This window comes from Myodes glareolus, chromosome 16 (genome assembly GCF_982192425.1).
Source record: "Myodes glareolus chromosome 16, mMyoGla1.1, whole genome shotgun sequence".
NCBI classification, from domain to species: Eukaryota; Metazoa; Chordata; class Mammalia; order Rodentia; family Cricetidae; genus Myodes; species Myodes glareolus.
In genome coordinates this window covers 304744-327512 of record NC_142041.1, presented here as the reverse complement: position 1 = coordinate 327512, position 22769 = coordinate 304744, and the positions used below count along the sequence as shown (strand labels likewise).

Genomic DNA, 22769 nt, shown 5'->3' with positions numbered 1-22769 from the left:
ATCTCACTGAATTTCAAATAATGTAGTTTCCTGTTCTCTGACCATAATAAATTCAACTAAAACTCAATATCAAAAGGTAATTTCTAATGGAAATAGAATTAAAAGCTACTTCTAAAAACTTTTTAGAATTATGTTCATTTAATAAAACATAAGGGCAATTTTCACATGAAAAAGAACTGAATGCCAACAAAAATATTACATATAAAAATGTGTGAACTATCAAATAGCATGCTTACAAGCAAGTATATATAGCCTTATGGAGTGACTTGGGAAAACAGAAATTAAAATCATAAGTTAATTAGGCATAATAAATTTGAAGAAAACAATAAGGAGGTGGTAATGAATAGGAAAAAAATGGTGATCAAAGTATCTTTAAAAAAGACAAAGCTATTTCCCTTTGTTTGTTTGTTTTTCACGATAGTGTAACAACAGGCCTGGCTGTCCTGGAAGTCACTTTGTAAACCAGGCTGGCCTCCCAGGGGATTAAAGGCATGTGCCACCACACCCAGCTCCAAAACCTATTTAAAAAAAACAAAAAATCAAAAAACAAAAAAACAAACACTGCTCAGTTGAAAAGGTAGGCTTAGAACATAAGACTAAAAACTTCAGACATTTTAAGATTCATGAGATCTCTCCCCAAGATTACACAATCAATAAGCAATTGCTGAGAAGAACTGCATAAAAATTGGTTAGGGAGCTAGCTCTGGGAACGCAGTTTTTACATTACAGTGATGCAACTGCAGAGATATTCATGTTCTTCAACCATGCTCTTGAAAATGACCCCAATGGACTCACTGACTCACCAGGCTAGACTTGAATGCATGTTTCTTTGGTCTGTTGTTAGTGCTCTACCTGAAAAGAATGGATGTTTGTTCCATGTCTCCCAAAAAAACTAACAGTAGTACATAAACAGCTAGCAAGATTGATAAAGAAACAGAGTCCTACCTAAAAAAAGAATAACGCACATTAAGAGCATACCTATATGACAGATACATGATACATAACTTAAAAGAGTTTAAAAGGCCCTGGTTCTGGAGCTCTGTGAGAACCAGGAGCTTAAACACTAAGTGTAAGGAGCCAGGTAATGGGCAGTCATAACTGACTAGAGAGCCCCAGCTAGTAGCAAAGAATAAAACCCAGGCTAAACTGAAGATAATATGAAAATCCCTAAGTGAAAGAACAGAGAACTACCTGCAGCCTACTATTGTAGAAAACTATTTTAAGGTGTGTTACTTTTGTTTATGCTGCATATGTTTAACTCTGTAAGGGTGTGCTTCTTTACCTGACTAAAACACCTGATGGTCTAATAAAGCACTGAATGGCCAATAGCAAGTTAAGAGAAAGGATAGATGGGGCTGGCAGTCAGAGAGTATAAACAGGAGGAAAAATCTGGGAAGAGGAAGGAAGAAGTAAGAAAAGGAGAGGAGGACACTAGAGGTGTTAGGAAAGTTAAGAAAGATAAAAGCCGAGAGACAAAAGATAGATGGGATAATTTAAGATAAGAAAAGCTGGCTAGAAACAAGCCAAGCTAATCCCAGCCATTTATAAGAAAGAATAAGACTCCATGTGTAATTTATTTGGGAGCTGGGTGGCAGGCACCTAAAAAGAGCAAAGAACAAAAAAGCCAAAGAGTGGAAAAGCCAACAACTACAGTCCAGAATGATGAAGATGATTAAACTGTTGATGACTGTCTATGGGCAATGCAGATAGAAATTACAACAGAAGACAATTATATACTCCTAGAATATCAATATAGGAAAATGTGAAACTAGATCGCTACCTCATATCACTTCATAAATAAAAAACAATTCAGGATGTACTAACAATGAAAATATGAAATACAGTCTACCAGTGTAAATATGAGACAAATTATTACTGCTTTACATTTCTTCTAGGACAAAAGGGCTTCTTAAACAAGACAGACAAGTCTTACTAAAAAGAGAGGAAACAGAATTCTGATTACATCTGAGCACTGCTATTTATCATAAAGCATAAAGAAAACTTTAGTAATTACTTTTTCAGGGCTGCCAAGATAATTCAGCAGGTAAAGGATCTTACCATCAAGCCTAATGGCTTAAGTTTAATCTCTGAGATCAACATGATGGAAGAAAAGGATCAATTTCTACAAGTTGTCCTCTGACCTACACACATAGGCTTGAACACATATCTTGGTGTACATGGAAACACGCATGCACGCGCGCGCACCCACACACACAAAATTACTAAATGTAATAAAAAGTTTTCACTAAGAGTATAAAGAACATCAAAAGACAAGCTAAGAGCCTGTAAAACAAAATCTAATTAAAGATTAGCATCTAAACTATGTAAGAATGTTTGCAAGGGCTGGGAAGATAGGTCGGCCTTGCAAGAACAAGAACCAGAGCCCAACAGAACTTATGTAAAAAAAGAGTCAGATATGGTGGTGTAGCCTAATCTATCTACATGGTGAGTTCCAGGCAAGCAAGAGGCCTATCTCAAAAACAAACAAGACTCCAGAATGGGGGTTAGGAGTTGGAGATTGGATGAGAAGACAGTACCTAAAGACAGTTTAAACTGTCCTCTGGTTTCCACTCATGCACACACAGAATGTACATGCATGCTAACACATATGTGTACACACATGAGACAGACTGTCTACAAATAATAAGAAAAAGATAATACATAAAGCTAACTGGTAAACTCTTGACTGGGATTTCACAGACAAGGAAACTTATAAAACAGACAATACATGAAGAAATACTGAATGTCACTGTCTATCAAAAAACACAACTTCAGACTACAGGATACCATTTTAAAGTTTTCAGAATACTAAAATCTATAAGAATTAACATGAAACATTGGCAAAAAACACAGAATGGGGACACAGCTAATAAATATCAAATACGTAGAAAACTGGCAAAATCCTGCTGAAAAATAATTGACATTACCATGTGAAATCAAACATTTATATGCTCTTCTATGGGCAATTCTCAATTTTATAATAAATATACTTTTAACTAGCATTTTAAGTCAAGCCATCCTACATAATAAAAATAACAAAACTAAATCTATTCACACATACACTGGCAAAACAGTTACATAAATTCAGCTAATTGACATAGTAGAGCACCACAGAGTAGTGAGAGTGAATTAACTACAGCTGAGGGCAATAACATGAGTGAATCTTAGAAGTGTACAACTGAAAAACAAGACTTTCTCTCAGCCCTACATCAGTACTTAGCACTTTGTCACCAAGGAAGTCTCCCAATCCTACTAGCAAAGAAGGAAAATGGGTTTTGTTTGTTTGGTGGTAACCATGGTCTCATTTTTCACTTCTAATTTCCTTTGAAAATGCCATGATTCCATGACTGAAAAAAAAACAAAACAAAACAAAAATGTGAGTAATTGTGGATAATGGACCTCAAAAGTTTGTAGAGCAGACACAAAATTAAATGAAGCATATTTGAAAGCTGCTAAGGTCCAAAGAGGTCACCAAATAGCAAGCTGTCACTTAATTCTTTGCAATTATTTTCTGGTTATAAGTCTGAATATACATCGTTTATATAATTAATGCTTATATATAGCCTTTTATCTTTCAAGATTTGCTTGAAATATACACATATTTGTAAATTTGATGTTCCTCTAAAATGTAATGCTCCGTGCAAGCTTTAAGAAACACATTGAATGGATACTGTGGTGGTTTGAATGAGAATGATTCCCAGAGGCTCATGTGCTTGAATATTTGGCCTCCAGTTGGTGGAACTTTTAGGGAAGGATTAGGAGGCCTTGTTGAAGGAGGTGTGTCACTGAGAGCAGACTTTGACTCACATTTTCCCAGTGCACTCTGTCTCCTGCTTGTGGATCAGGATATGAGCTCTCAGCATGTCTTTGCTCCGTCAACATATACTTTAATCCTCCTAAACCATAACCCCATGAAGTTTCTTTTATATGTTGCCTTGGTCATAGTGCTTTATCCAACAATAGAAAAGTGACCAAAACAGATAAAATTCATAAGCATTTTCTTTTTGTATTAAAAAAGAGACAAAGTCAGGTACAGTGGCACACAGCTCTAATCCCAGCACAGGAGAGGAGGAAGCAGTAAGAGTCCGAGTTAAAATCTGAGGCCAGCCAGAACCACAAAGCAAAACCTTATCAGGAGTGGGTAGAGAACGACAAAAGCAAATTCAAGATGGCAACCCGAGTTAGACAAAGAAAGGAATGTGAGAAATATAGAGTACAGTAACTGATCACAGTCAGCTCTTTGACCCTGTGAGTAGTGATTTAGTTTTCACTTTAAAATGGTTGGCTCACAAGTATTTATGTTTACCACTGGCTTCCATATGTGACACATAATCTGACATGTTCAAATTGTATATATTTTCTCTTTTTTGCATGTGTGCATGGTATGCATGCACATGTGTATGTATGTGAGAAGGCAGTGTTATACATACATACATACATATATATAGTGGCCTAAAGTTGACTTCAAATGTCTTTCTCAATTGCCCTCATATTATTTTCTGACAGACTCTCATTGGACCCCAAACTCACCAATTTTTGTTAATCTAACTGCACAGCTTGCCCTGGGTAATCCCATCTCTACCCCCCTGGTGTTAGCATTATAGGAAGCTGCCAAGTCTGACTAGCTTTTATATTGGTTCTAGGGATCCAATGGGATCTTCATGTCTAGACAGCAAATGCTTTACTTACTGAGCTACACTCCAGGCCCAATAATCAAGAAAGTAGACAGAGAGGGTAAATCACTAATCCATCAAGGATGATTTCTATAGTCTATGATCAAAACAAAGGGAAAGGTATGTCTTTTGCCCATTTAATTAGCCTTCCAATAAAGATACTTTTTTCTCTGGGCATTAAATGATAGATAGGCTAGAAAGTACTTTTTATTTGGAGGTAGACTTTAAAAAACAAACAAAAGCTAAGGACTTCATTATTCCATTAGACAGATATTTGCTGAAACTGAAGATAAGCAAGCATCAGATTAGTTCTCTGAGAAGAAATTTAAGTTTAAACACTACAAGGATGGGGACCTGTCAGCCTGTTGTAAGACTACTCAATTTCTCTGTATTGATTAACTTATCGATTTATCCTTTGTTTTATATAAACTTTCCAATCCTTAGACTCAAGAACACATACACACTGGAAAACATGATGAAATGATTCAAAAATTGAATATCAGGAAGTGATTGAAGTACAAAGCTTCATTTTGTAAATTTTTTATTTATTCTTTTTGAGACAGGCTCTCTCTGTGAAGTCCTGGCTAGCCTGGAACTTGCTATGTAAACCAGACTACACTCAAACTTACAGAGATCCACCTGCCTTTCTCTTCCAAGTGCTGAGACTAAAGATGTGCACCCTGTAAAAGTTTCATCTTTATAAAAAAATACAATAATTGATTTATATAGGTTTATTTTGATTTATAAGAATTAACAAGTAGCATTAGTTTGACTACAAGCTACATCATTTTCATTTAAAACAAAAGGGGTCAATCACTTACTGTGTATCAAGAACTGTGCCAGACACTGAGGATACAAAGATGAGTAAGATACGATTTCTTCTGTCAAGGAGCTCATAGTCTGGTGAGGAGACAACCCTGCAAACACAAAAGTTTTCAGTGTGACGCAGAATGCTACGTACTTCCTCTGGAGCACATAAGGAAAGCAGATAAGCTTTAGTCAAGTAGCAGAGGCATCACAGAGAAAATAACTTGCACATGTAACTTTTTATTTTTTTTAAAGACTTATGCTACACATGGTGGCACACACCATTAATCCCAGCACTCTGGAGGCAGAGGCAGGCAGATCTCTATGAGTATGAGTCTACCATGTCTCAAAAACAAACAAACAAGCAAACAATTATGTGTATGAATGTTTTGCCTGTGTTGGCCTGAAATAGATTCATGTTTGAATGTTTGACCCATAGGGAGTGGCACTAGAAGGAGGTGTGGCCTTGTTGGAGGAAGTGTCAGGAAGGAGGCAGGCTTGGAGGTCTTATATGTTCAAGCTAGGCCTTGCAATGATAGTCTTCTGATGCCTGCAGATCAAGATGTAGAACTCTGAGCTCCTCCAGCACCATGTCTGCCTGCATGCCGCCATGTCCTGCCATGATGATAGTGAACTAAACCTCTGAAACTGTAAGCCAGCCCCAATTAAGTGTTTCCTTTATAAGAGTTGCCACGGTAATGGTGTCTCTTCAAAGCAACAGAAACCCTAACTAAGACAGACTGAATGTGTATCTATACACCACATAATTCCTGGTGTTCATGGTGTTCAGAAGAGGATCTCCTAAAATGGAGTTACAGAAAACTATGAACCACCATAGGGGTATTAGGAATAGAATCTGGGTCCTCTAAAAGAGCACCCATCTCGCCAGTCTCACAATTCTTTAAAAATATTTTTTACATATCTGTGCATGTATGTCACATGTGTATGCAGATGCTTGCAGAAATCAGAAGTGCTTCGTGGAACTGGAATTACAGGTAGTTGTGAGCTGTCAAACGTGGACACTGGGAATCGAACCTGGATCCTGTAGCACAAATAATAAAAACCAAGAGACAGATACTGGGGTTCAAGCTGAAGATCAGAAAAGCAAAGAGGCCGAAAAGCAAAGAGGCCATCCACTGGCTCTTATCGCTACTTCAGGCCGAAATGTGTGATCCTGCCTCCATAAATCCTCAGGCTGAGATTGAGACTGATAACCTGTCTCCTCCTGTTTTATAATCCTCTCGAGTACTGGGATTAAGGGCCTGCACCACCACCTCTTGGCATCTATGGCTAACTAGTGGGGCTGCTGACCACTACCTGGTCTGTATGGCTGACTACATTGTCCTCTGATCTACAGGCAAGCTTTATTTATCAAAACCACTACAGGTTCCTCTACACAAGCAGTAAGTACTACTGCCACGGAGCCATCTCTCCAACCCTCATACAATTCTTCAGGACAGAATTACAAAGAGCTGATGGTATGGCTGGGCAGTGGAACAAGAGGACAAAGAAGCTAAGAGGGAAATAAAATCCTAACTACACTGTGCACAAAACTGTAGGTTTATGCTCATATATACTGAGGGGCTTCAATAAGGAAAACTGTATTTGGAATGATAACTTTGGCAACTATGAAGCTACATTCAAAGAAGTGAGTTTAACTAAACAAGCACATTGGCAACATGAAAGAAGTACTGGGGTAAAGAAGGAGCATTCCATAGCTGAGGGTTAATAATAAAAAAATGTAACTAATCTGAAACTAAGATTTTCCACTTCAGTGCGGGCAGACTATGGTGTCATAGCAGCAGACGAGGAGCACGTGGGAGACAATACAAAGTTTTCAAGAGCCAGTTCTGTGGTTGAATGCTGAGGACTTCCTTTCCAGTCCCGCCACTTAAGAATCATGTTCTAAGTTCTCTGTATCAGTATAACAAGAAAAACAGAGCCATCACCTCATGCTAGAAGGAGGACTGACTCATAACACGCAGGCCTTAGGATTTTGATTGCACGGTGCAAAACAACCACCTATCAAAAGCTAGTTGTTATTCTCATTTTAAGAAGTTAGACAGTTTTCATTTGGGATATGATGTTCAAAAACTTGTAAATATCCCGTTATCAGAGACAGCTAGGCTTAGATCAATGGAGAAGAAATATATGAAGTAAGTTCGTCAGAGACCTTAATCACAGAAGAAAACAGGCTTGTTCATGGGGGAGACATTCTGACACAGTTATTGAGAGGGCTAAGAAAAAGTGCTGATCAACCACCAAGCAATATTAATTCAGTGTTTTTCATAAACCTTCAGGGACAACAATCTGCATGTTAGTATGGCTATTTCCCAATAGTATTTGGTATCCAGCATGTGAGAATAGAAAAAGACTGTAGGGCCAATTCAGATTCAAGAACTCGGAGAGTAAGGGAAGCAAGAGAAATAGCAAAGTCTGACTTTCACTAAATTTTTCAACAAAGTAGATACTCAGCCAAATAAGATTGGGTTAAAATCTATGTGTAGAGGAGATAGCATGTACATCTAAGCTGATTTTGTCCACTTCAACCCTTTGAAAATGCCACAGGATTTTTTTTATTATTTATTATGTATACAATATTCTGCAGGCCAGAAGAAGGCACCTCATTACAGATGGTTGTGAGCCACCATGTGGTTGCCGGGAATTGAACTCAGGACCTTTGGAAGAGCAGGCAATGCTCTTAACCACTGAGCCATCTCTCCAGCCCCATCACAGGATTTTTATTCAACTGCTGAGAATATAAGAGAATCCTAAATATAGGCAATAAGCTGTATTTCTAGTACTCTGAAACTAGAGAACTATCAAATCCTCATGTAGAAACTGGGGAAAGGAAGCTAGGTTTGGTGGCATACACCTTTAATCCCAGCACTCAGGAGGCAAAGGCAGGTGACTCTCTGTAAATTCAAGGCTAGGTAGGGCAACATAATGAGTTCTAGGACAGCCAGAGTTATACCATGAGACACTGCCTCAAAAACAGCACCAAAAAGAAGAATGGGAGGGGAGGAAGAAAATGGAAAAAGGGTTGTTTGTTGTTGTTTCTAAGAATGAGTCTCACTAAATCACTAGGTAGCCCAAACTGCCCTCAGATCCTGAGTGCTCAAATTACAGCATGCACTACCAGCTCTAGAAGATGTATCTAATTGCCTGCTCACTTCAGGATGCCATTGTAAATAAAAGCAATAAAAGAAAATAACAACACTCCCCTCCCAAAAAATATCTGCTTAGAACGACCTGACTTGTCTGCACACTCAGTATGCACTCAGCATAGTATTAAGGCTTTTGAAGGCCAGTGACATACCGTCACAGTTACTTAGGCCTGGATCAATGAATGAATACATGCATTGATATCTGTAAAGAACGGCACAGACAGAAAACAAGAGAAGAAAAAGTACAGATTCAACAACAGGGAATCTAGTTTTAGAGGCAATATTAAAAGAAAGGAAACAACCCAGTAACAAATATGGCAGGGAGCATCAGGTACTAGAAATGCTTGGCCAAAGACAGGGAACTAAAACGTTACAAATCCTGAACCAAGACAGTTATTGTAACAATAGCACAAAATTTAAAACTCAGCAAATGTAAAAACGATAAATGTGGATGAACCTATTAGCCTGGTTAATACCCAATTTAGCAACTCGAAAGCACACACAAAAAATTATTTTATAAAAATGTAAGCTGTAAAATATGCGATTTAACTTAAAATAAAACAAGAATGTTGCTTCTACATAAAAATATAACGTATAAAAATATATTGCTAAGTATTTTAATAAATTTATAAAACATGACAAAGATAGGAAAATAGCTTTGTTTGTCCAGGACCATCCACATTTTAGTTTTCCATCCTTGGAAACTCCTCAATTCTGTGGAAACTGAGACATTCAATAGTCTTAGTGACCAAGGTAATGACTCTACCTGTATTCACTTTTTCTATGGATCTCAAACTAACAGAATCCTGTGATAAAGCATTTTCTCTGTTTCTTAAAAGTGTAGAAAGAAAACCAGATCAGTTATATAGAACTAAGCAAGGTTCAAATCACACCACAAGGACAGCATATGAGAGACAGGAAGAAAAGAAACACCCAATGTCTCTCTTAGCTCTCAGAAAAATTTCTAACAAACTCTAAATCATCACTTGACTCCTAAAGATGCAGATTCCTGCATAAACTCTTAACACTCAGTCCATCTGTTCTTCCCATCCCAGGCCTTCATCCCCGCTGAACGGTCCCTTGACAAGGGAAAGGGAAGATCTTTATAGCCATACCAGCACCTCGTCTCTTGAGCTTGCCAATCTCCAACTTTTCATTAGCACAAGTGACTCATCCTGATCTGATGGGCCCTGTTCTACACACAACCCCAAAAAAAGCTGTCCCTAGCACTGTGCTCACTTTTCTTCTCAGGCATGCGCAGCAGTGCCATGAAGCTTTTATTTGAATGTACTCTACTTCTGGGCTACATTCCAGCTGTCTTATAGGAGACTGTGTATTGTAGTGTTGTCTCTTTTCTTTCCCTCAAAACCATCATCAGAACAACCATGAACCTTCCTCCCTTATTTGCCCCAATTAACTTAGAGAGGCACTTGAGTCCAGGAGTTCAAAAGCAGCCTTAGCTAAATGAGACACTACATCAAGAGGAAGAAATAAATTATCATCATAATTTTTTATAAAGTGTACAAATTAAAGCAAAAAACCCTCTTCCAAGAGTCATCAATCTAGAAAGAGCACTATTTTACAATAAAATAAATTTAAAGTCCCAATAAATAGCTAAAACAGGATACTTAAATTATTCTGCACCTTAGTTTTTTCCTAAATGAGAAATGGATAACAAAAAAACTGGATGATTTTTTAAGAATTTTAATTATTTTACTGAAAATACTACTTATCTCATAAAGCAAGAAATATTAGTAAGTCACCCATTACTGTACCAATCTAACTCAGAACCATTTCATTTTATACTATCATTTTTCTCAATCACACTGTTTACTTCTACTCCACAGTCCATTTACAAAAACTGTCAAATACAGATCTGGTGGAATCCTTACCTAACTAATATCAAGACATTAAATATGTAATTTATGTTCATGTTTGGAAAATTTTGAAAACAATATCCTAAAACACCACAAGATGGTGATATTGCGCCACAAAAAGGATGTTTTAAACATTACAATTTTTGTTATCAATTCCCCCAAAACAAAATACCTTAACTCTTTTCCAAGAAAGGCCATAAAAAAGCATGCATTTTTTTTCTTTTTACTAGAAAACACTTGTCAGGAAAACATAGTCGAACTTAGCAGCAATCCTTCCATCCTTCCAGTCTTTAGCCCAAAGACATAAAAAAAAAAAAACCTAGACTGAAAAAACACAAAACTGGTGGCTGTGTCCCTCACCAACTCTACCCTCATGATCATCATTGAAAATTTCAATTCACTATATGTTTTACTTTCAATGCCTAACAATTTCTCCTATACTTAATTTAAGAAGTGATTCCTAGTTTTAACTTTGGGACAGCATCTCAAGCCCAGGCTGGCCTCAAAACTAGCAATCCCCCTACTCCAGGTCTCCAGAGTATTAGGGTCACAAGTGTGGGCCAACATGCCCAGTTCTCATTCTGTTTTTTTTTTTCCTGTCATAAAAACACTGACACTAAGCTTCAGTTATATCAACAAAGGATTACACCTAATGTGTTATTTCTCAACAACTTATAATATACAATATTATCTTCAGAATAGGAAAATACTAACTTCAGAAAACATGCATTTAGTAATTTTTTTTCTCTTGCCTTACTGAGCAATGTAGAAAACAAATTTCCTACTCAAAGGCTGTATAGTATCAATTTAAAAAATACTATTCAAAACTTAATACATCAAAACTTTAGTTCAAACTCTGAGACTGAATCCCAGCTAACAACACACAGGAGACACTTCCTAAATATTATTATTCTTGGGTACCCATAGGGAATACCTATATCCACAGATATGGTGTCAACTAAATGGAATGGCACAACAGTTGCATAAAATTACACACACCCCTCCCATATTTTTTATTACTTAAAAAACATAATGTAAATTCTATGTAAAATATGTTACACTGTATTTTTCTGGGCGGAAAAAAGATGAGGATGATCATGAATATGTTCAACACACAGAGAATTTTTCCCTCAAACATTTTCAGTACAAGGTTGCTTGAATCTATGAGTGCAGGATCAACCAATACAGAGGGTCGACTGCATTTGCTGCAACTTGAAGCAGCAGAAAGCATGGTCATTAAGACTAGGAGTTAAAGAGGAGCTCACAAGCAGAGGAAGAGACTCGGGAACACAAAGCCCTGAATATTCCCCAAACCCACTTCCATGAGAAAGGCTTACTCTTCCACCCTGCACTGCACCCTAGGCTATCATGACCAAAGCTCAGTTCCCCTGAAACATTTCTTGATTATTTCTAAGTATATTACAAATTCTAATTTTCAACCATTTCACAGTCATGAACATTTCCTAATCTCAAATTCCAAAGTGACGTTTTCTTTTTTGTTTCAGAAGAGCATATTGGGATAAGTTAACACACACACACACACACACACACACACACACACACACACACAAAACAGTTTTCAAGTCAGACAAACCTACATCCAACTTTAGCTCTTGTATATATTTAATAATTTAAATATATACTTGTATATATGTAACCTGTTTCTCTTTTGTCTGAAAAAAATGAGGTCACCAACAGGAAACTGTTTTATCTTTTAATTGCTAACAGTAACCCTAGAAAAGTGGAGAAACTCTTTCTAGAGTCAAAAACATAAGCAAAGCCTAAGAGGTGGAAGAAGTGAGATCAAGGTCAGCCTGAATCGAATGGCAAATCTTATTAAAACAAACAACAAATACAAACAAAACAATTTCAATGTAATCCAGAGCTAGTCAAATAACAGATATGCAACATTATATATTATTTATAAAGGTTCTCCTTAAGAATTTTAAAGCAGAGTAAGATACAACTTCTCATTAAATAGTCTTCACTCTTAGAGAAAATAAGACATCAAAATATAAAGGAATTTTCAAAATTGTGTAACCAGTTAAAAAGCTAAAACTCGGTCCCTAAAATAGTGTAATCTTTACTAAGTTTAAAATACAGTAAAAATACAATTCGTTATCCACAAACTCAAATCACAGAAAGCCTTAAGACTGAAAGTTCCTCTCTTGCTTGCTTGTCTGCACTCATTCTAGCAGTAAAATCTGGCTCCTTGCTTATTCCCACTTCAGCATTTGCTGAAACGCAGGAACTATCTCAGACCTTCCCCATAATATACTAACATTATATTCCACGGGTCACAGGACTAAAAGAAAATCTATTGTTGCCTTTTCCTTGTTGAAAATAAGCACAAAATCAATGGACTTGTCCAACAAAAATGCCAACTAACGCATTCCCATTTCTAAGGAACCAAGGGTTTGGCATGTTTTTATACCACATATACTTGCAGTAACCTCTGTTTATTTCAACCATACTTTTGGTTTCTCCAGGAACTGCCCCAATTTAAAGATCTGCTGTTACAATAAAAGATCTGACTCAGGGCTGGAGAGACAAATAGCTCAGCAGCAAGAGCACTGACTGACTGCTCTTACAAAGAAAGGATCCAGATTCATAACACCGCACGGTAGCTCAGTCATCTGTTACTGCAGTTCCAGGGCACCTGACATTTTCTTCTGGCTTCTGTGGGCACCAGGCACACACGAAATACACACATACATGCAGGAAAACACCCATTCACATAAAAGGTTAAAAATAAAAAAGTCTGCCAGGCATGGTGGCACACACCTTTATTTTCAGCACTTGGAAGGCAGAAGCAGGCAGGTCTCTCTCTGTGAGTTCAAGGCCATTCTAGCCTATATAATGAGTTCTGTGACAGGCAGAGCTACGGAGTGAGACCCTGACTCCAAAAACAAACAAACAAAAAAACAAAATTTAAATATGATTGAATTTAGAGGTCCTGTTGGTCACAGAACTGAGGAACATTTAAGTGACAGAGAAGCATATAGCCACTAACAGCATGTAAAAAGAATTTGAAGTTGTTTGTTTTATCCACTTTCACTGACTTTAAATTTAAATCCTTTTCCATAACTTTTTCCCCAAGTAAATGTCCTTATCTACTAAATGGCTTTTTCCCAAAAGTCCTACCACGCCCATAGTTAACCTACTTTCTATCCAAAAACCCAAATTCCAAATCTGACACACTTCAATCAATAGATCTATTTCTGAGTTGCCTTGTCTGAGTTAAGTAATATGTAATAAGACTACCTAACAAATTATTATATTATCTAATTTAAGATATTTCAAGACTGAATTTAGAAGAAGAAGAAAGGTCTTCATTCAAAAGAATTTTTTTTGAAAGAATGGGTAATGTTTTGAACAGGGAAGTCAGGGCCATTTCACCTGCCTGCTCAGGGCTGCTAGCCCTGTGTGCTAGCTTTCTATAGTTTGTATCACATCTTTGACAATTATCTTAAACCTTTTAAAACATCTGGAAGATTAAGATGTTAAGTTCTCTTTATATTTACTCTTCACATTGGTAGTAAGGAACTTAAAAAACAGTCACATTAGGGTCCCAAATTACAGAATCAGTTTCTGCCAACAGTTAATCAAATGAACACGCATAACAACATCTTAGATGTTTACTAAGGTGAAGAGCCCTGAAAAACCTTCTCAGACCATATAACCCAGGTCCTGAAAGACAGTAATAACCCATGATAGCAAATACCCCCACCCCACACCCCATGACTGCTACGCACAGTCTAAATTTTGACCAATTGGTCCACACCACATTTAACCTACTGATAATGTTAACAATTTTTGATCCCCGGGTTGTACAGCCTAATCACTGCCAACTGATGTACTACTATTCTGTTGAGTCAGGATCTTTCCCAGAATAATCCTTAATTTTTTTTATAATTTATTTGTTCAACTGAGAGGAAGATTTGATATACAGTTTTGTAGATACCAAAATTAACCTCTCACTGTCCTTAACAAAATGAGTGGCCCACAGTAAACTACCTCTCGTTTAAACTGTCAACTTAATAATTAAAAGTAATAAAGATTTATGGACTTACAATATTGAAGCTACTATGATTTCCACTTTATAAACACCTTCTCAATTAAAACCTAAAATGAAGACATCCTTTCCATTTTGCAAATAAAGGAATTGAGGCAACACCACAAGTAAACAGCACAGACAAAAGTTAGCTCTGCATAGCTATGGCTCCTAATTCCTAGGTCAAGAGAGTCTCTGTGCTTAAAGGCTGCACAATGGAAGCAATCTACTTTGTCCCCTTTGTCGTCGTATTGCTGTTTGTGTGGGTCTTTCAGATATGGCATTAGATGTGTGTGTGTGTCTGTGTGTGTCTGTGTGTGTACACGTGCACACAAGCACACAGATGGGGACACAAACTGGAAGTCCTTCTGCCCTGACCTCTAAGTAAACAACCATGCCTTGTTTAATTTGTCTACATCTACAGTATAGAAGATCTTACAGAGAAAAAGTTTACTTAACTATTCTGTCCACTCTAACTTAGAGCATACAAATAGTAGTATATATTGGCAAGTTAGGATGAATTTAAGCCAAGGTATTCTACTTCAAGTAAGGACTCAACTGATTGCTTCCACCCAGCTTAGTAATTATAAGTGTACTAAACAGTTATCCAAAGAACATGTTTTCTTTAGTTAAACAAAACTACAATACCTAACAATTCTGTTAATGCTGGGACATTTTTTAACTATCCAAGTAATTAAGGGGCAGGAAGAATGCCAAGAAGCACCTTAATATAATTCCACCCATCCAGCCTGCTGCCCAGCCTTTCTTAAATCATGTTTCTCAGCACACTCAATCACTAAAATATGCAAGATTATTTGCTATAGGCTGCAAGGGCAAGTTTTGAGTATAGTCGTTTTAATTAAATGCATAACCTTACTAATCTAAGATACAAAGTAATAGAAACTAAACATTCACTTCCTTCACTTCAATTAATTGTGACATTACTTAGTAGCTAATTTGAACAATGCAGAAAGATACTAGGAAACAAAGACAAAGTACCTATAGGGTCGAGAGAGCAGAGAAGCCCAGTCAGTACTTGACCACCTGGACCAGGAAGAAAGGAACACTGACTCCTTCCTGGCTTCCCTCCTTCAACAGACTCCAGTAAACCCTGGGATCATACAGCATCTTCCCTCCAATAGGAAGGTTCCTACCAACCTTTTCCAAGATATTTCAAACAAAAAAATAGATCTGTGAGGTACATGTTGTTCAAGCATGATCAAGTAACTCCACTCCCTTGGGTCTCACATTTAATCACAAGGGGTGAAGGGATGGGTCTCTACTTACCACAAGTCACTCTCTACATAGGGTACTGTCTGACCAACACATGACACTGGGTAAATCATTTCTCTGAATCAATCTGGAGTCATGGGGCCTGCACTTTCTTAAACCCCATTGTCTTCAAATAGAAGCGGTCAGTCTCCCTGCTACCCTAGCTTGCCAGATGTAACTGCAGAGCATCCCACTTCTGTGATACACCAGGCCAGTCAAGCATTCTCCAAGAAAGCCACATTCTAGACTATTAGTTACTTTTCTCATTTGGGGTACAAAAAAACCAACAAAAGCAAAGTAGGGAAAGAAGGATCTGTTGGGGCAGTCTTTCACAGCAGGGAAATTGTGATGTTAGGAACATGCACCAGCAGGTCACATTGCAGCCAGATTCAGGAAGCAGAGACCTGGTGCGCAGCTTTCTCCTGGTTAGTAAGTCCACAACTCCAGCCCCTGGAGTGGTGCTGCAGGCACTCAAAGCCTTCCCTCTACAGTTAAACAAGGTCAGACACGCCCAAGGTGTGATTCTAAATTCAGACAAGTTGACAATATTAACTAGCACACAGCTCTTTCATTTTTCTAACCAAGGACAAAACCAACTGCTTCTAATTGTGCAGTAAGGCAAACATTCAGTCATTTGCACTTTAGACTCACCTTGCCCTTTGGCGGGTCCAGCTCAAAGTTTTGATTAAAGAAATCAGTAAGCAGCCTAAGTTTCAATTTCCAAAGTCTTCTAGAAGATGTGTCTTTACATAATATAACTGATGCTGTTCTTATGTAAACTCTACCATAATCTATTACAAGGTCTCCCCAAATAGATCCAAGGGCATGTGTAGTAGTAGTAGCTCCCTGCCCCAATATAGGCCAAACCTGTGATTTCACCAGCATGAGGCAGAACTGATTTTGTGCCAGCCCCAGAAACACACCTTAAGGCCAGGTTCCTTCAGCTTTTGTACTCTTCAGAGCCCTAAACTTCAGGGTAAAGCTCACAACCCTTTTGTGAAGACCACATGGAGGTAAAGGACTACAAAAGGTGAGTGTGTACAGCCCCAGCTGAAATGCCAGTTGAATGTAGCCACTGTAGTGATGATAAACAAAGCCAGAAAACACCCAAAAGGGACAACCTATAAGCAATAAGACAGTTGTTTTGGTTTTAGAGTTATTTGCTACAGAGCAATAGAAAGGTGAAACAACGGTATTGAGTTCCTTGTGTTTCTGTATGACTTGCCCAAATACCACAGGAAAAGAAGGGGTGTCATTAATTTTACTTTACCAACAACAGCAGATAAAGTTTATGCTTTTCTTGATGCCAAAGACTCTAATGAGCTCTAAGTTCTAGAGAATAGGCTTCTAGTGCATTGTCTCAAAACTGTACCCTAGCGGTTAGCACATCTGAGGTACAGTAGCATACAGTACGTGTTATGAATAAATAGTACACTTAGGAAATGCCAAAGCCAAAGCAACACATGCCATTCTTCACTGTAACTTAGAAATCATCTGACATACTGCTTTAAGAACAATCTACAACACCAAAATGTTTAAGTATGAATTCAAAGTGTATAATATTTTATACATGGAGAGGGGTAATATATAAGGTTGAGTATATAATGGTAAAAATTATAAAACATCACAATAACACTTTGAAATAAGATTCTGACTTATGTGATACACACACAAATAAATAAATAAAACTTGTCTAAGGCTATGCTTTTCTATAAGATAATCAAACTTCATCTTCAAATACAGAAATGAAAAAAATCAGCAAATTTTCCAAAGTAAATTAATGTAAACATTTTACTAATGTTTCTTCTAGAGAGGATATCCATTTTTGCATGTCTGCTTTATCTTTGACTAAAGGTTAGCTATTCGGTGATAAAATATTTATAAATTTCCAAATTACCAACCAGTAGCCACATCGAACGAGGTTACCATGTCAACACAAGAAGACTACAAATACTTTCAACAGGTATTTCAACAGTCCTCATTTACACTACAACTTTTAAGTTTCACCGTAGGCAAAAAAATCAGAAATCTGGGGGAGAAAAATATTGAATTAAGAACAGAAATGTAGGTTGTAGTTCTAATTCTAATCTGGGGTGCTAAGGGGCCATACAGGACACTTAATCTTTAAAGATGCAGTGAACCATGTAGATTAGAACATGATGGTTTCTTTCTACCCACCTAATTATCACATGTTGCAAGAATCAGATGAAAAGTGTAAAGACTATCATAAAAAGAATGAAAATTATCATATTGTGCCATGAGATATTCATCTCCATACCACCAAATAAAGGAAAATCTATTTGTGTTTTGGCCAGACATTCTTCCACCTGTGTTAGGGACTAGTTCCTTGGACACCACTTAGAACAAGCAATTTATTGAGTTTTCCACTGTTCATTATCAATACATCATACAATGAAGTAAAACGATTTTGCAAGGTGTGCTAACACAAGCCCTTGGTGCCACCACTTGAGAGGCAGAAACAGATTTCTGTGAGTCAAAGTCCACACGGGGAATTCCAGACCAGCCAGGGTTGCACAGTGAGACCCTGTCTAATGATTATGAATTCAAGATTTCTATAGTTAGAAAAGAAACCAACTCATAACAGGGAACAATTCCTCCCACCAGAGAAACAATTGCACATGGGTGCAGAGAAGCCAACTCTTAACTAATCAAACTATGCTGTAACTACTGCAGTGACAATAGCTACTTAATGCTCTTCATAAAATTCACTGAAAATGAATTCCTATTTCACTTCTGTCCTCCTGAATGAAGGACAAGCATATTACTAAGCAAGGCAAACAGGAAAAGAAAAGACTAAGATGATCTTCGTTTCTTCTTCCCCTGGTGGTGTCTCGACCATGTCTTCCCTGATTCCTAATTGAGAGCCGCATAGACAGTAATAATTAAAGTGTCTGAACCGATAGTGCTATCTGTTCTCCACTCGCCCGTATCATTCCTCAGTCTCACTAGTTCTCAAGTACACAGAAGGAAAGATGAGAACAGACATTCCAGTGAAAACCTAAGTCCCAAGAATCACAACACCTTAACTGGGAGGAATCTTCTGGACTCACTTGAAAGATGGTAACTATATCCAGTCAACATTAAATCATACAAAGGAAGGGAGGGAGGGAGGGAGGGAGGGAGAGAGGGAGGGAGGGAGGGAGGGAGGGAGGGAGGGAGGGAGGGAGGGAGGGGAGGAAGGAAAAACCACCACTGCCAACAAACTCCAGATTCTACTTTACCACTTGCAAGGAGACTTGTGACAGATAACTAAACTCTTGGGCAAGTTTGTTCCATAATCTAACAAATAAAAAGCAATATTGTAGATAGAAAACGTGAGCCACAATACAGTGCTTTATTTGTCCCCAGGTTCTTGCACAATATTCTTCTGCAGTCAGGGTCACTAACTTTCCAGTACTTGAAAACTGCCCCCAGCACAACAGACAGCCCATGTAGGAGCTTCTTGTAATCCATGGATTACCCTAAAATCACATTCACAAAGCACACGTGCATATGGCCAACAAATTTCTTAATCCCCAAAATACTATGAACCTTACGCACACATACTAAGGGTAACACTTCTATGCTACCTATCACTAGTCTCTCTACAAACCTGAATCAAAACTTTTATTTTAATTGTTTTTAAAAACAATTACTTTAGTTGGGTATAGTTCTGTACACCTTTAATCCCAGCACTCAGGAGACAGAGGCAAACAGATCCCTCTGAGTTCAGGGCCAGCCTGGTCCAACCTAGTGAGTTCCAGGACAGCTACATAGTGAGACTCTGACTCAAAAAATTGTTTTGTGGGTGAAAGAAGATGCTGTGCTTGTGGCACTGTGCAAGTACGAAGGTCGGAGAACAACTTTTGGGAATAGATTACCTTACTACCAAGTGGGTTCTATTATCAAAATTAGAACATCAGACTTGGCAGAAAGTACCTTTACCCAACAAGTCATCTTCCAATTGTTCTAACTTTCTTCATTTACCTAATCACCAAATTTTACCCTACTTTCTTTGTCCTTTCCACCTATTCAGAGCTTTGCTCCCTATGATGATGGAAATCTTCAGGGTCTTTCTATCTCAACTCATACTACACAATGCTACTAGATTAATTCTTCGAAACAAAGGTTTAAAATTGTTTCACTCCAAACTCAAAAATCATTGGTGGATCCTTCACTGCCTAGTAACCTAGTCATTAGTCTGACATTAACTATACTCCTATGCTGAGTGTGGTGGCACACCCCTTTAATTCCAGGGCTCTGAAGGCAGAGGGAGGTGGATCTCTAGGAGTTCGAGGCCAGACTTGTTACACAGCAAGTTCCAGACCAGTCACAGCTACGTAGCAAAACCTTGCCACAAACAAAACAAAACAAAAAGCTAAAGAAAGCAATAACAATAATAGTAATAATAATAATAATAATAATAATAATAATAATAATTTTATCATTGGCCCTCGTTTTTATTTCATGCTTTCTTACCTTATATCCTAAGTATAAGTCCTTTAGACTCCATCCAAATCCTCTTAGATCCTTCTTCTTGAATTACCTTTCCCTGCTTAAGAAAACTCAGTCCTTCATCTTCAAAACAAAAAGCCCTTAACTCATCTGAGAACTACCCTCTCTAAATTTGAGAGAATTTTTATATTTATGAAACACACACAAAGATATTCTGGGCATGGTGGCATGTATAGGCCTGTGAATTTAGGTCTGAGGCAAGAAGATGGCAAGTTCAAAGTCAAACTGGGCTACATAGTGAGACCCTACTATTTACTCACACATACATAAAAGGTGCATCTGTGTATAATCTAACATACGTACCTTCCTCCTTAGGTAAAGACAGAAGTTGCTAATCATCCCATCTACATATACCCCAAAATAACCTCACCCTGTCATACAGTTGATGCTTAATAACTGCAAGGATGTAAAAGAAATTTCAGGCAACTGAGAGATTACATCTCTTTGAAGGCAAGAGAGCTGACCAGTCATGGCCTGGGTTCCAAAAACACAGTGTCTTAAAGGCAGCTCTACATGTTAGATGAAGAACTATTTGAAAATGTTAATCATCTATGTCTCAAAGAGCTAAGTCACATTCTTCACACATCTCATTTTCAACATATAACACTTGGTCACTGTACTTTGAATTTAAAATGTTAACTATTTATTAAAAATGGTAATTTTCAGTCAGTTTAAGTATATTACTTCATAGCTAAAGCAAGTCAGATAAATGAAAGAATATCTTTTTTAAAAGATGAGTTTTACTAACAGTTACAGACTTGGTGAAACATGTCGAGTGGATTTATACACAAGCATAAACTCTTGCAGAAACCTACGGACAACTGTAAAACGGGTATTTCATGAGAAAAAAACAAGAAAAACACCAAACGGGAGTGGAAAAATAATTCTGAGCGTCATTTTTTTGCAGCATTTTAAGAGTAGAAATTCAATCTTACTGCACACAAAAAGATAAAAATCTGATTAAAAAATACCAGACATCTGTGGATTATTTTATAGTGGAAGAGTAAAATATTTCAAAAGTATAACAGATACACCTTCTTTGTGGTAATAAAGGTTTCTTACGATCGCTTAAAGGAGAGGAACTTCAACTCCAAACCTATGAGTAAAGGAAAGGAACACACAGTCTAGGCACACAAAACTGATCATATAAAGACTGTAAATGAGATGGGGAAAGTACCAAATTCTAACAACACTTAAATTTTAAAAGAAGATTTAAAGAAAAGGGCCCAAATCACAAGACGTGGAATAGAAAAATTTGCAAGGTCACTTGAACCTACCAGGTCACCAAAGGTAGAGATTGGGGGTGTTAGTGGGAGGAGGTGCAGAGTCAGTGAAAAAGCCTGAATACTAAAAACATGTCAGAAAAGGGCGTTCTGAGGCTGGCGTCCCGGCTTGCGCCGGTGAGATCCGGGTGAAAGTCAGGGCAGCAGTTCTGAGGCAGGGAAGCAGGAACGCTAGCGAGCCGCCGGCCAGGAGGCTGTGCACTGCAGTCACCGAGACACTTCGCCGGGCTCCGGTGTCACCCGCACAGGCCGGTGCCAGGGCCAGTCCGGGGCAAGACCCGCGACCCCACCCCAGCCAGCTCCGGCCCGGCCGCCCTCCAGGCTCCCTCCCGCGTCCCACGGTGCTCACCCGCGCGAAGCTTCGGCTCCCGGGGCCCGCGGCCACCGCGGCGGCGCCTCCTCAGCCCTCCGCGCCCAAGATCGCCATCTCGCAGCAGGCGTCGGCCGGGCAGCCCAGGCCGCCCGCAGCCACCCGGATCCCGCACGCCAAGCGCGCCGACACCCGGCCCTCCCCCCCACCCCACCCGGGCCCACACCTCCCTTTCTCGTGGACGCGCGGCGTGTTCGCGACGCCCGTGCCGCGCACAGGCGCGCCTCCCCGCCGGGGCCGCTCCGAGCCTCTAGTCCGGACCCGGAATCCAGCTGCCCTCGAGCATGCGCAGCGAGCTCCCATCGAGCGCTCCTGAGGATCATTCCGCTTGTCCGGGTTTTCGTGACGGTCGAGCGGAGATGCAAGCCAACCAATAGGAGGGAAGAGGCGGGTCCAGGGCCGGAAAGGGGGCGGGGCAGTCGCCAGGAAGCGGGTGGGTGGCTTTGGAAGCTGGAAGTTTAGTGCTACCTGGTCTGTTGAGTCAGCTGCAGAGAGTCATGCAGAGCCTCAGGAGTGATTCTGTGGTCACTTATTTACTTACTCCAGCACTCCACAGCAAAAGTAGGCTGTGAGTGAATACTCCTTGACCTGTTTTAACTTTTGATTTAGGGTCCATTAGCAAATGGGCACACGGAAAAGACTTGCATTTGTGTTGGTAATCAAATTGTTTACTTCCCATAGGCACCACACTGGCCCAATAACAAAGCTACTGCTTGTTGAGTAAATGCACGTACTTATCTGTATCCCTGCA

General features: G+C 38.8%; 1 protein-coding gene across 9 annotated transcripts in view; it reads right to left on the bottom strand.

Annotated features, from left to right (window-relative positions):
• The window catches only part of Wwp1 (WW domain containing E3 ubiquitin protein ligase 1), a 113867-nt gene extending 91724 nt beyond the window's left edge, over positions 1–22143 (bottom strand). For 6 of the 9 annotated variants that reach the window (XR_014997228.2, XM_085676975.2, XM_085676976.2 and 3 more), the window contains exons 1-2: positions 21998–22109; positions 5495–5590 (exon numbers count right to left, since the gene is read on the bottom strand). Coding sequence is in view for 1 of the 9 variants with exons in the window: in XM_085676978.2 (XP_085533104.1) it covers positions 5495–5570 (76 nt within the window). In the remaining 8 variants the exon portion in view is untranslated. Of the gene's footprint in view, positions 1–5494; positions 5591–21997 lie in introns of all 9 variants that reach the window. The other 3 variants (XM_085676978.2, XM_048420110.3, XM_087897045.1) reach the window with 3 other exon arrangements.
• Positions 22144–22769: the final 626 nt, after the last annotated feature.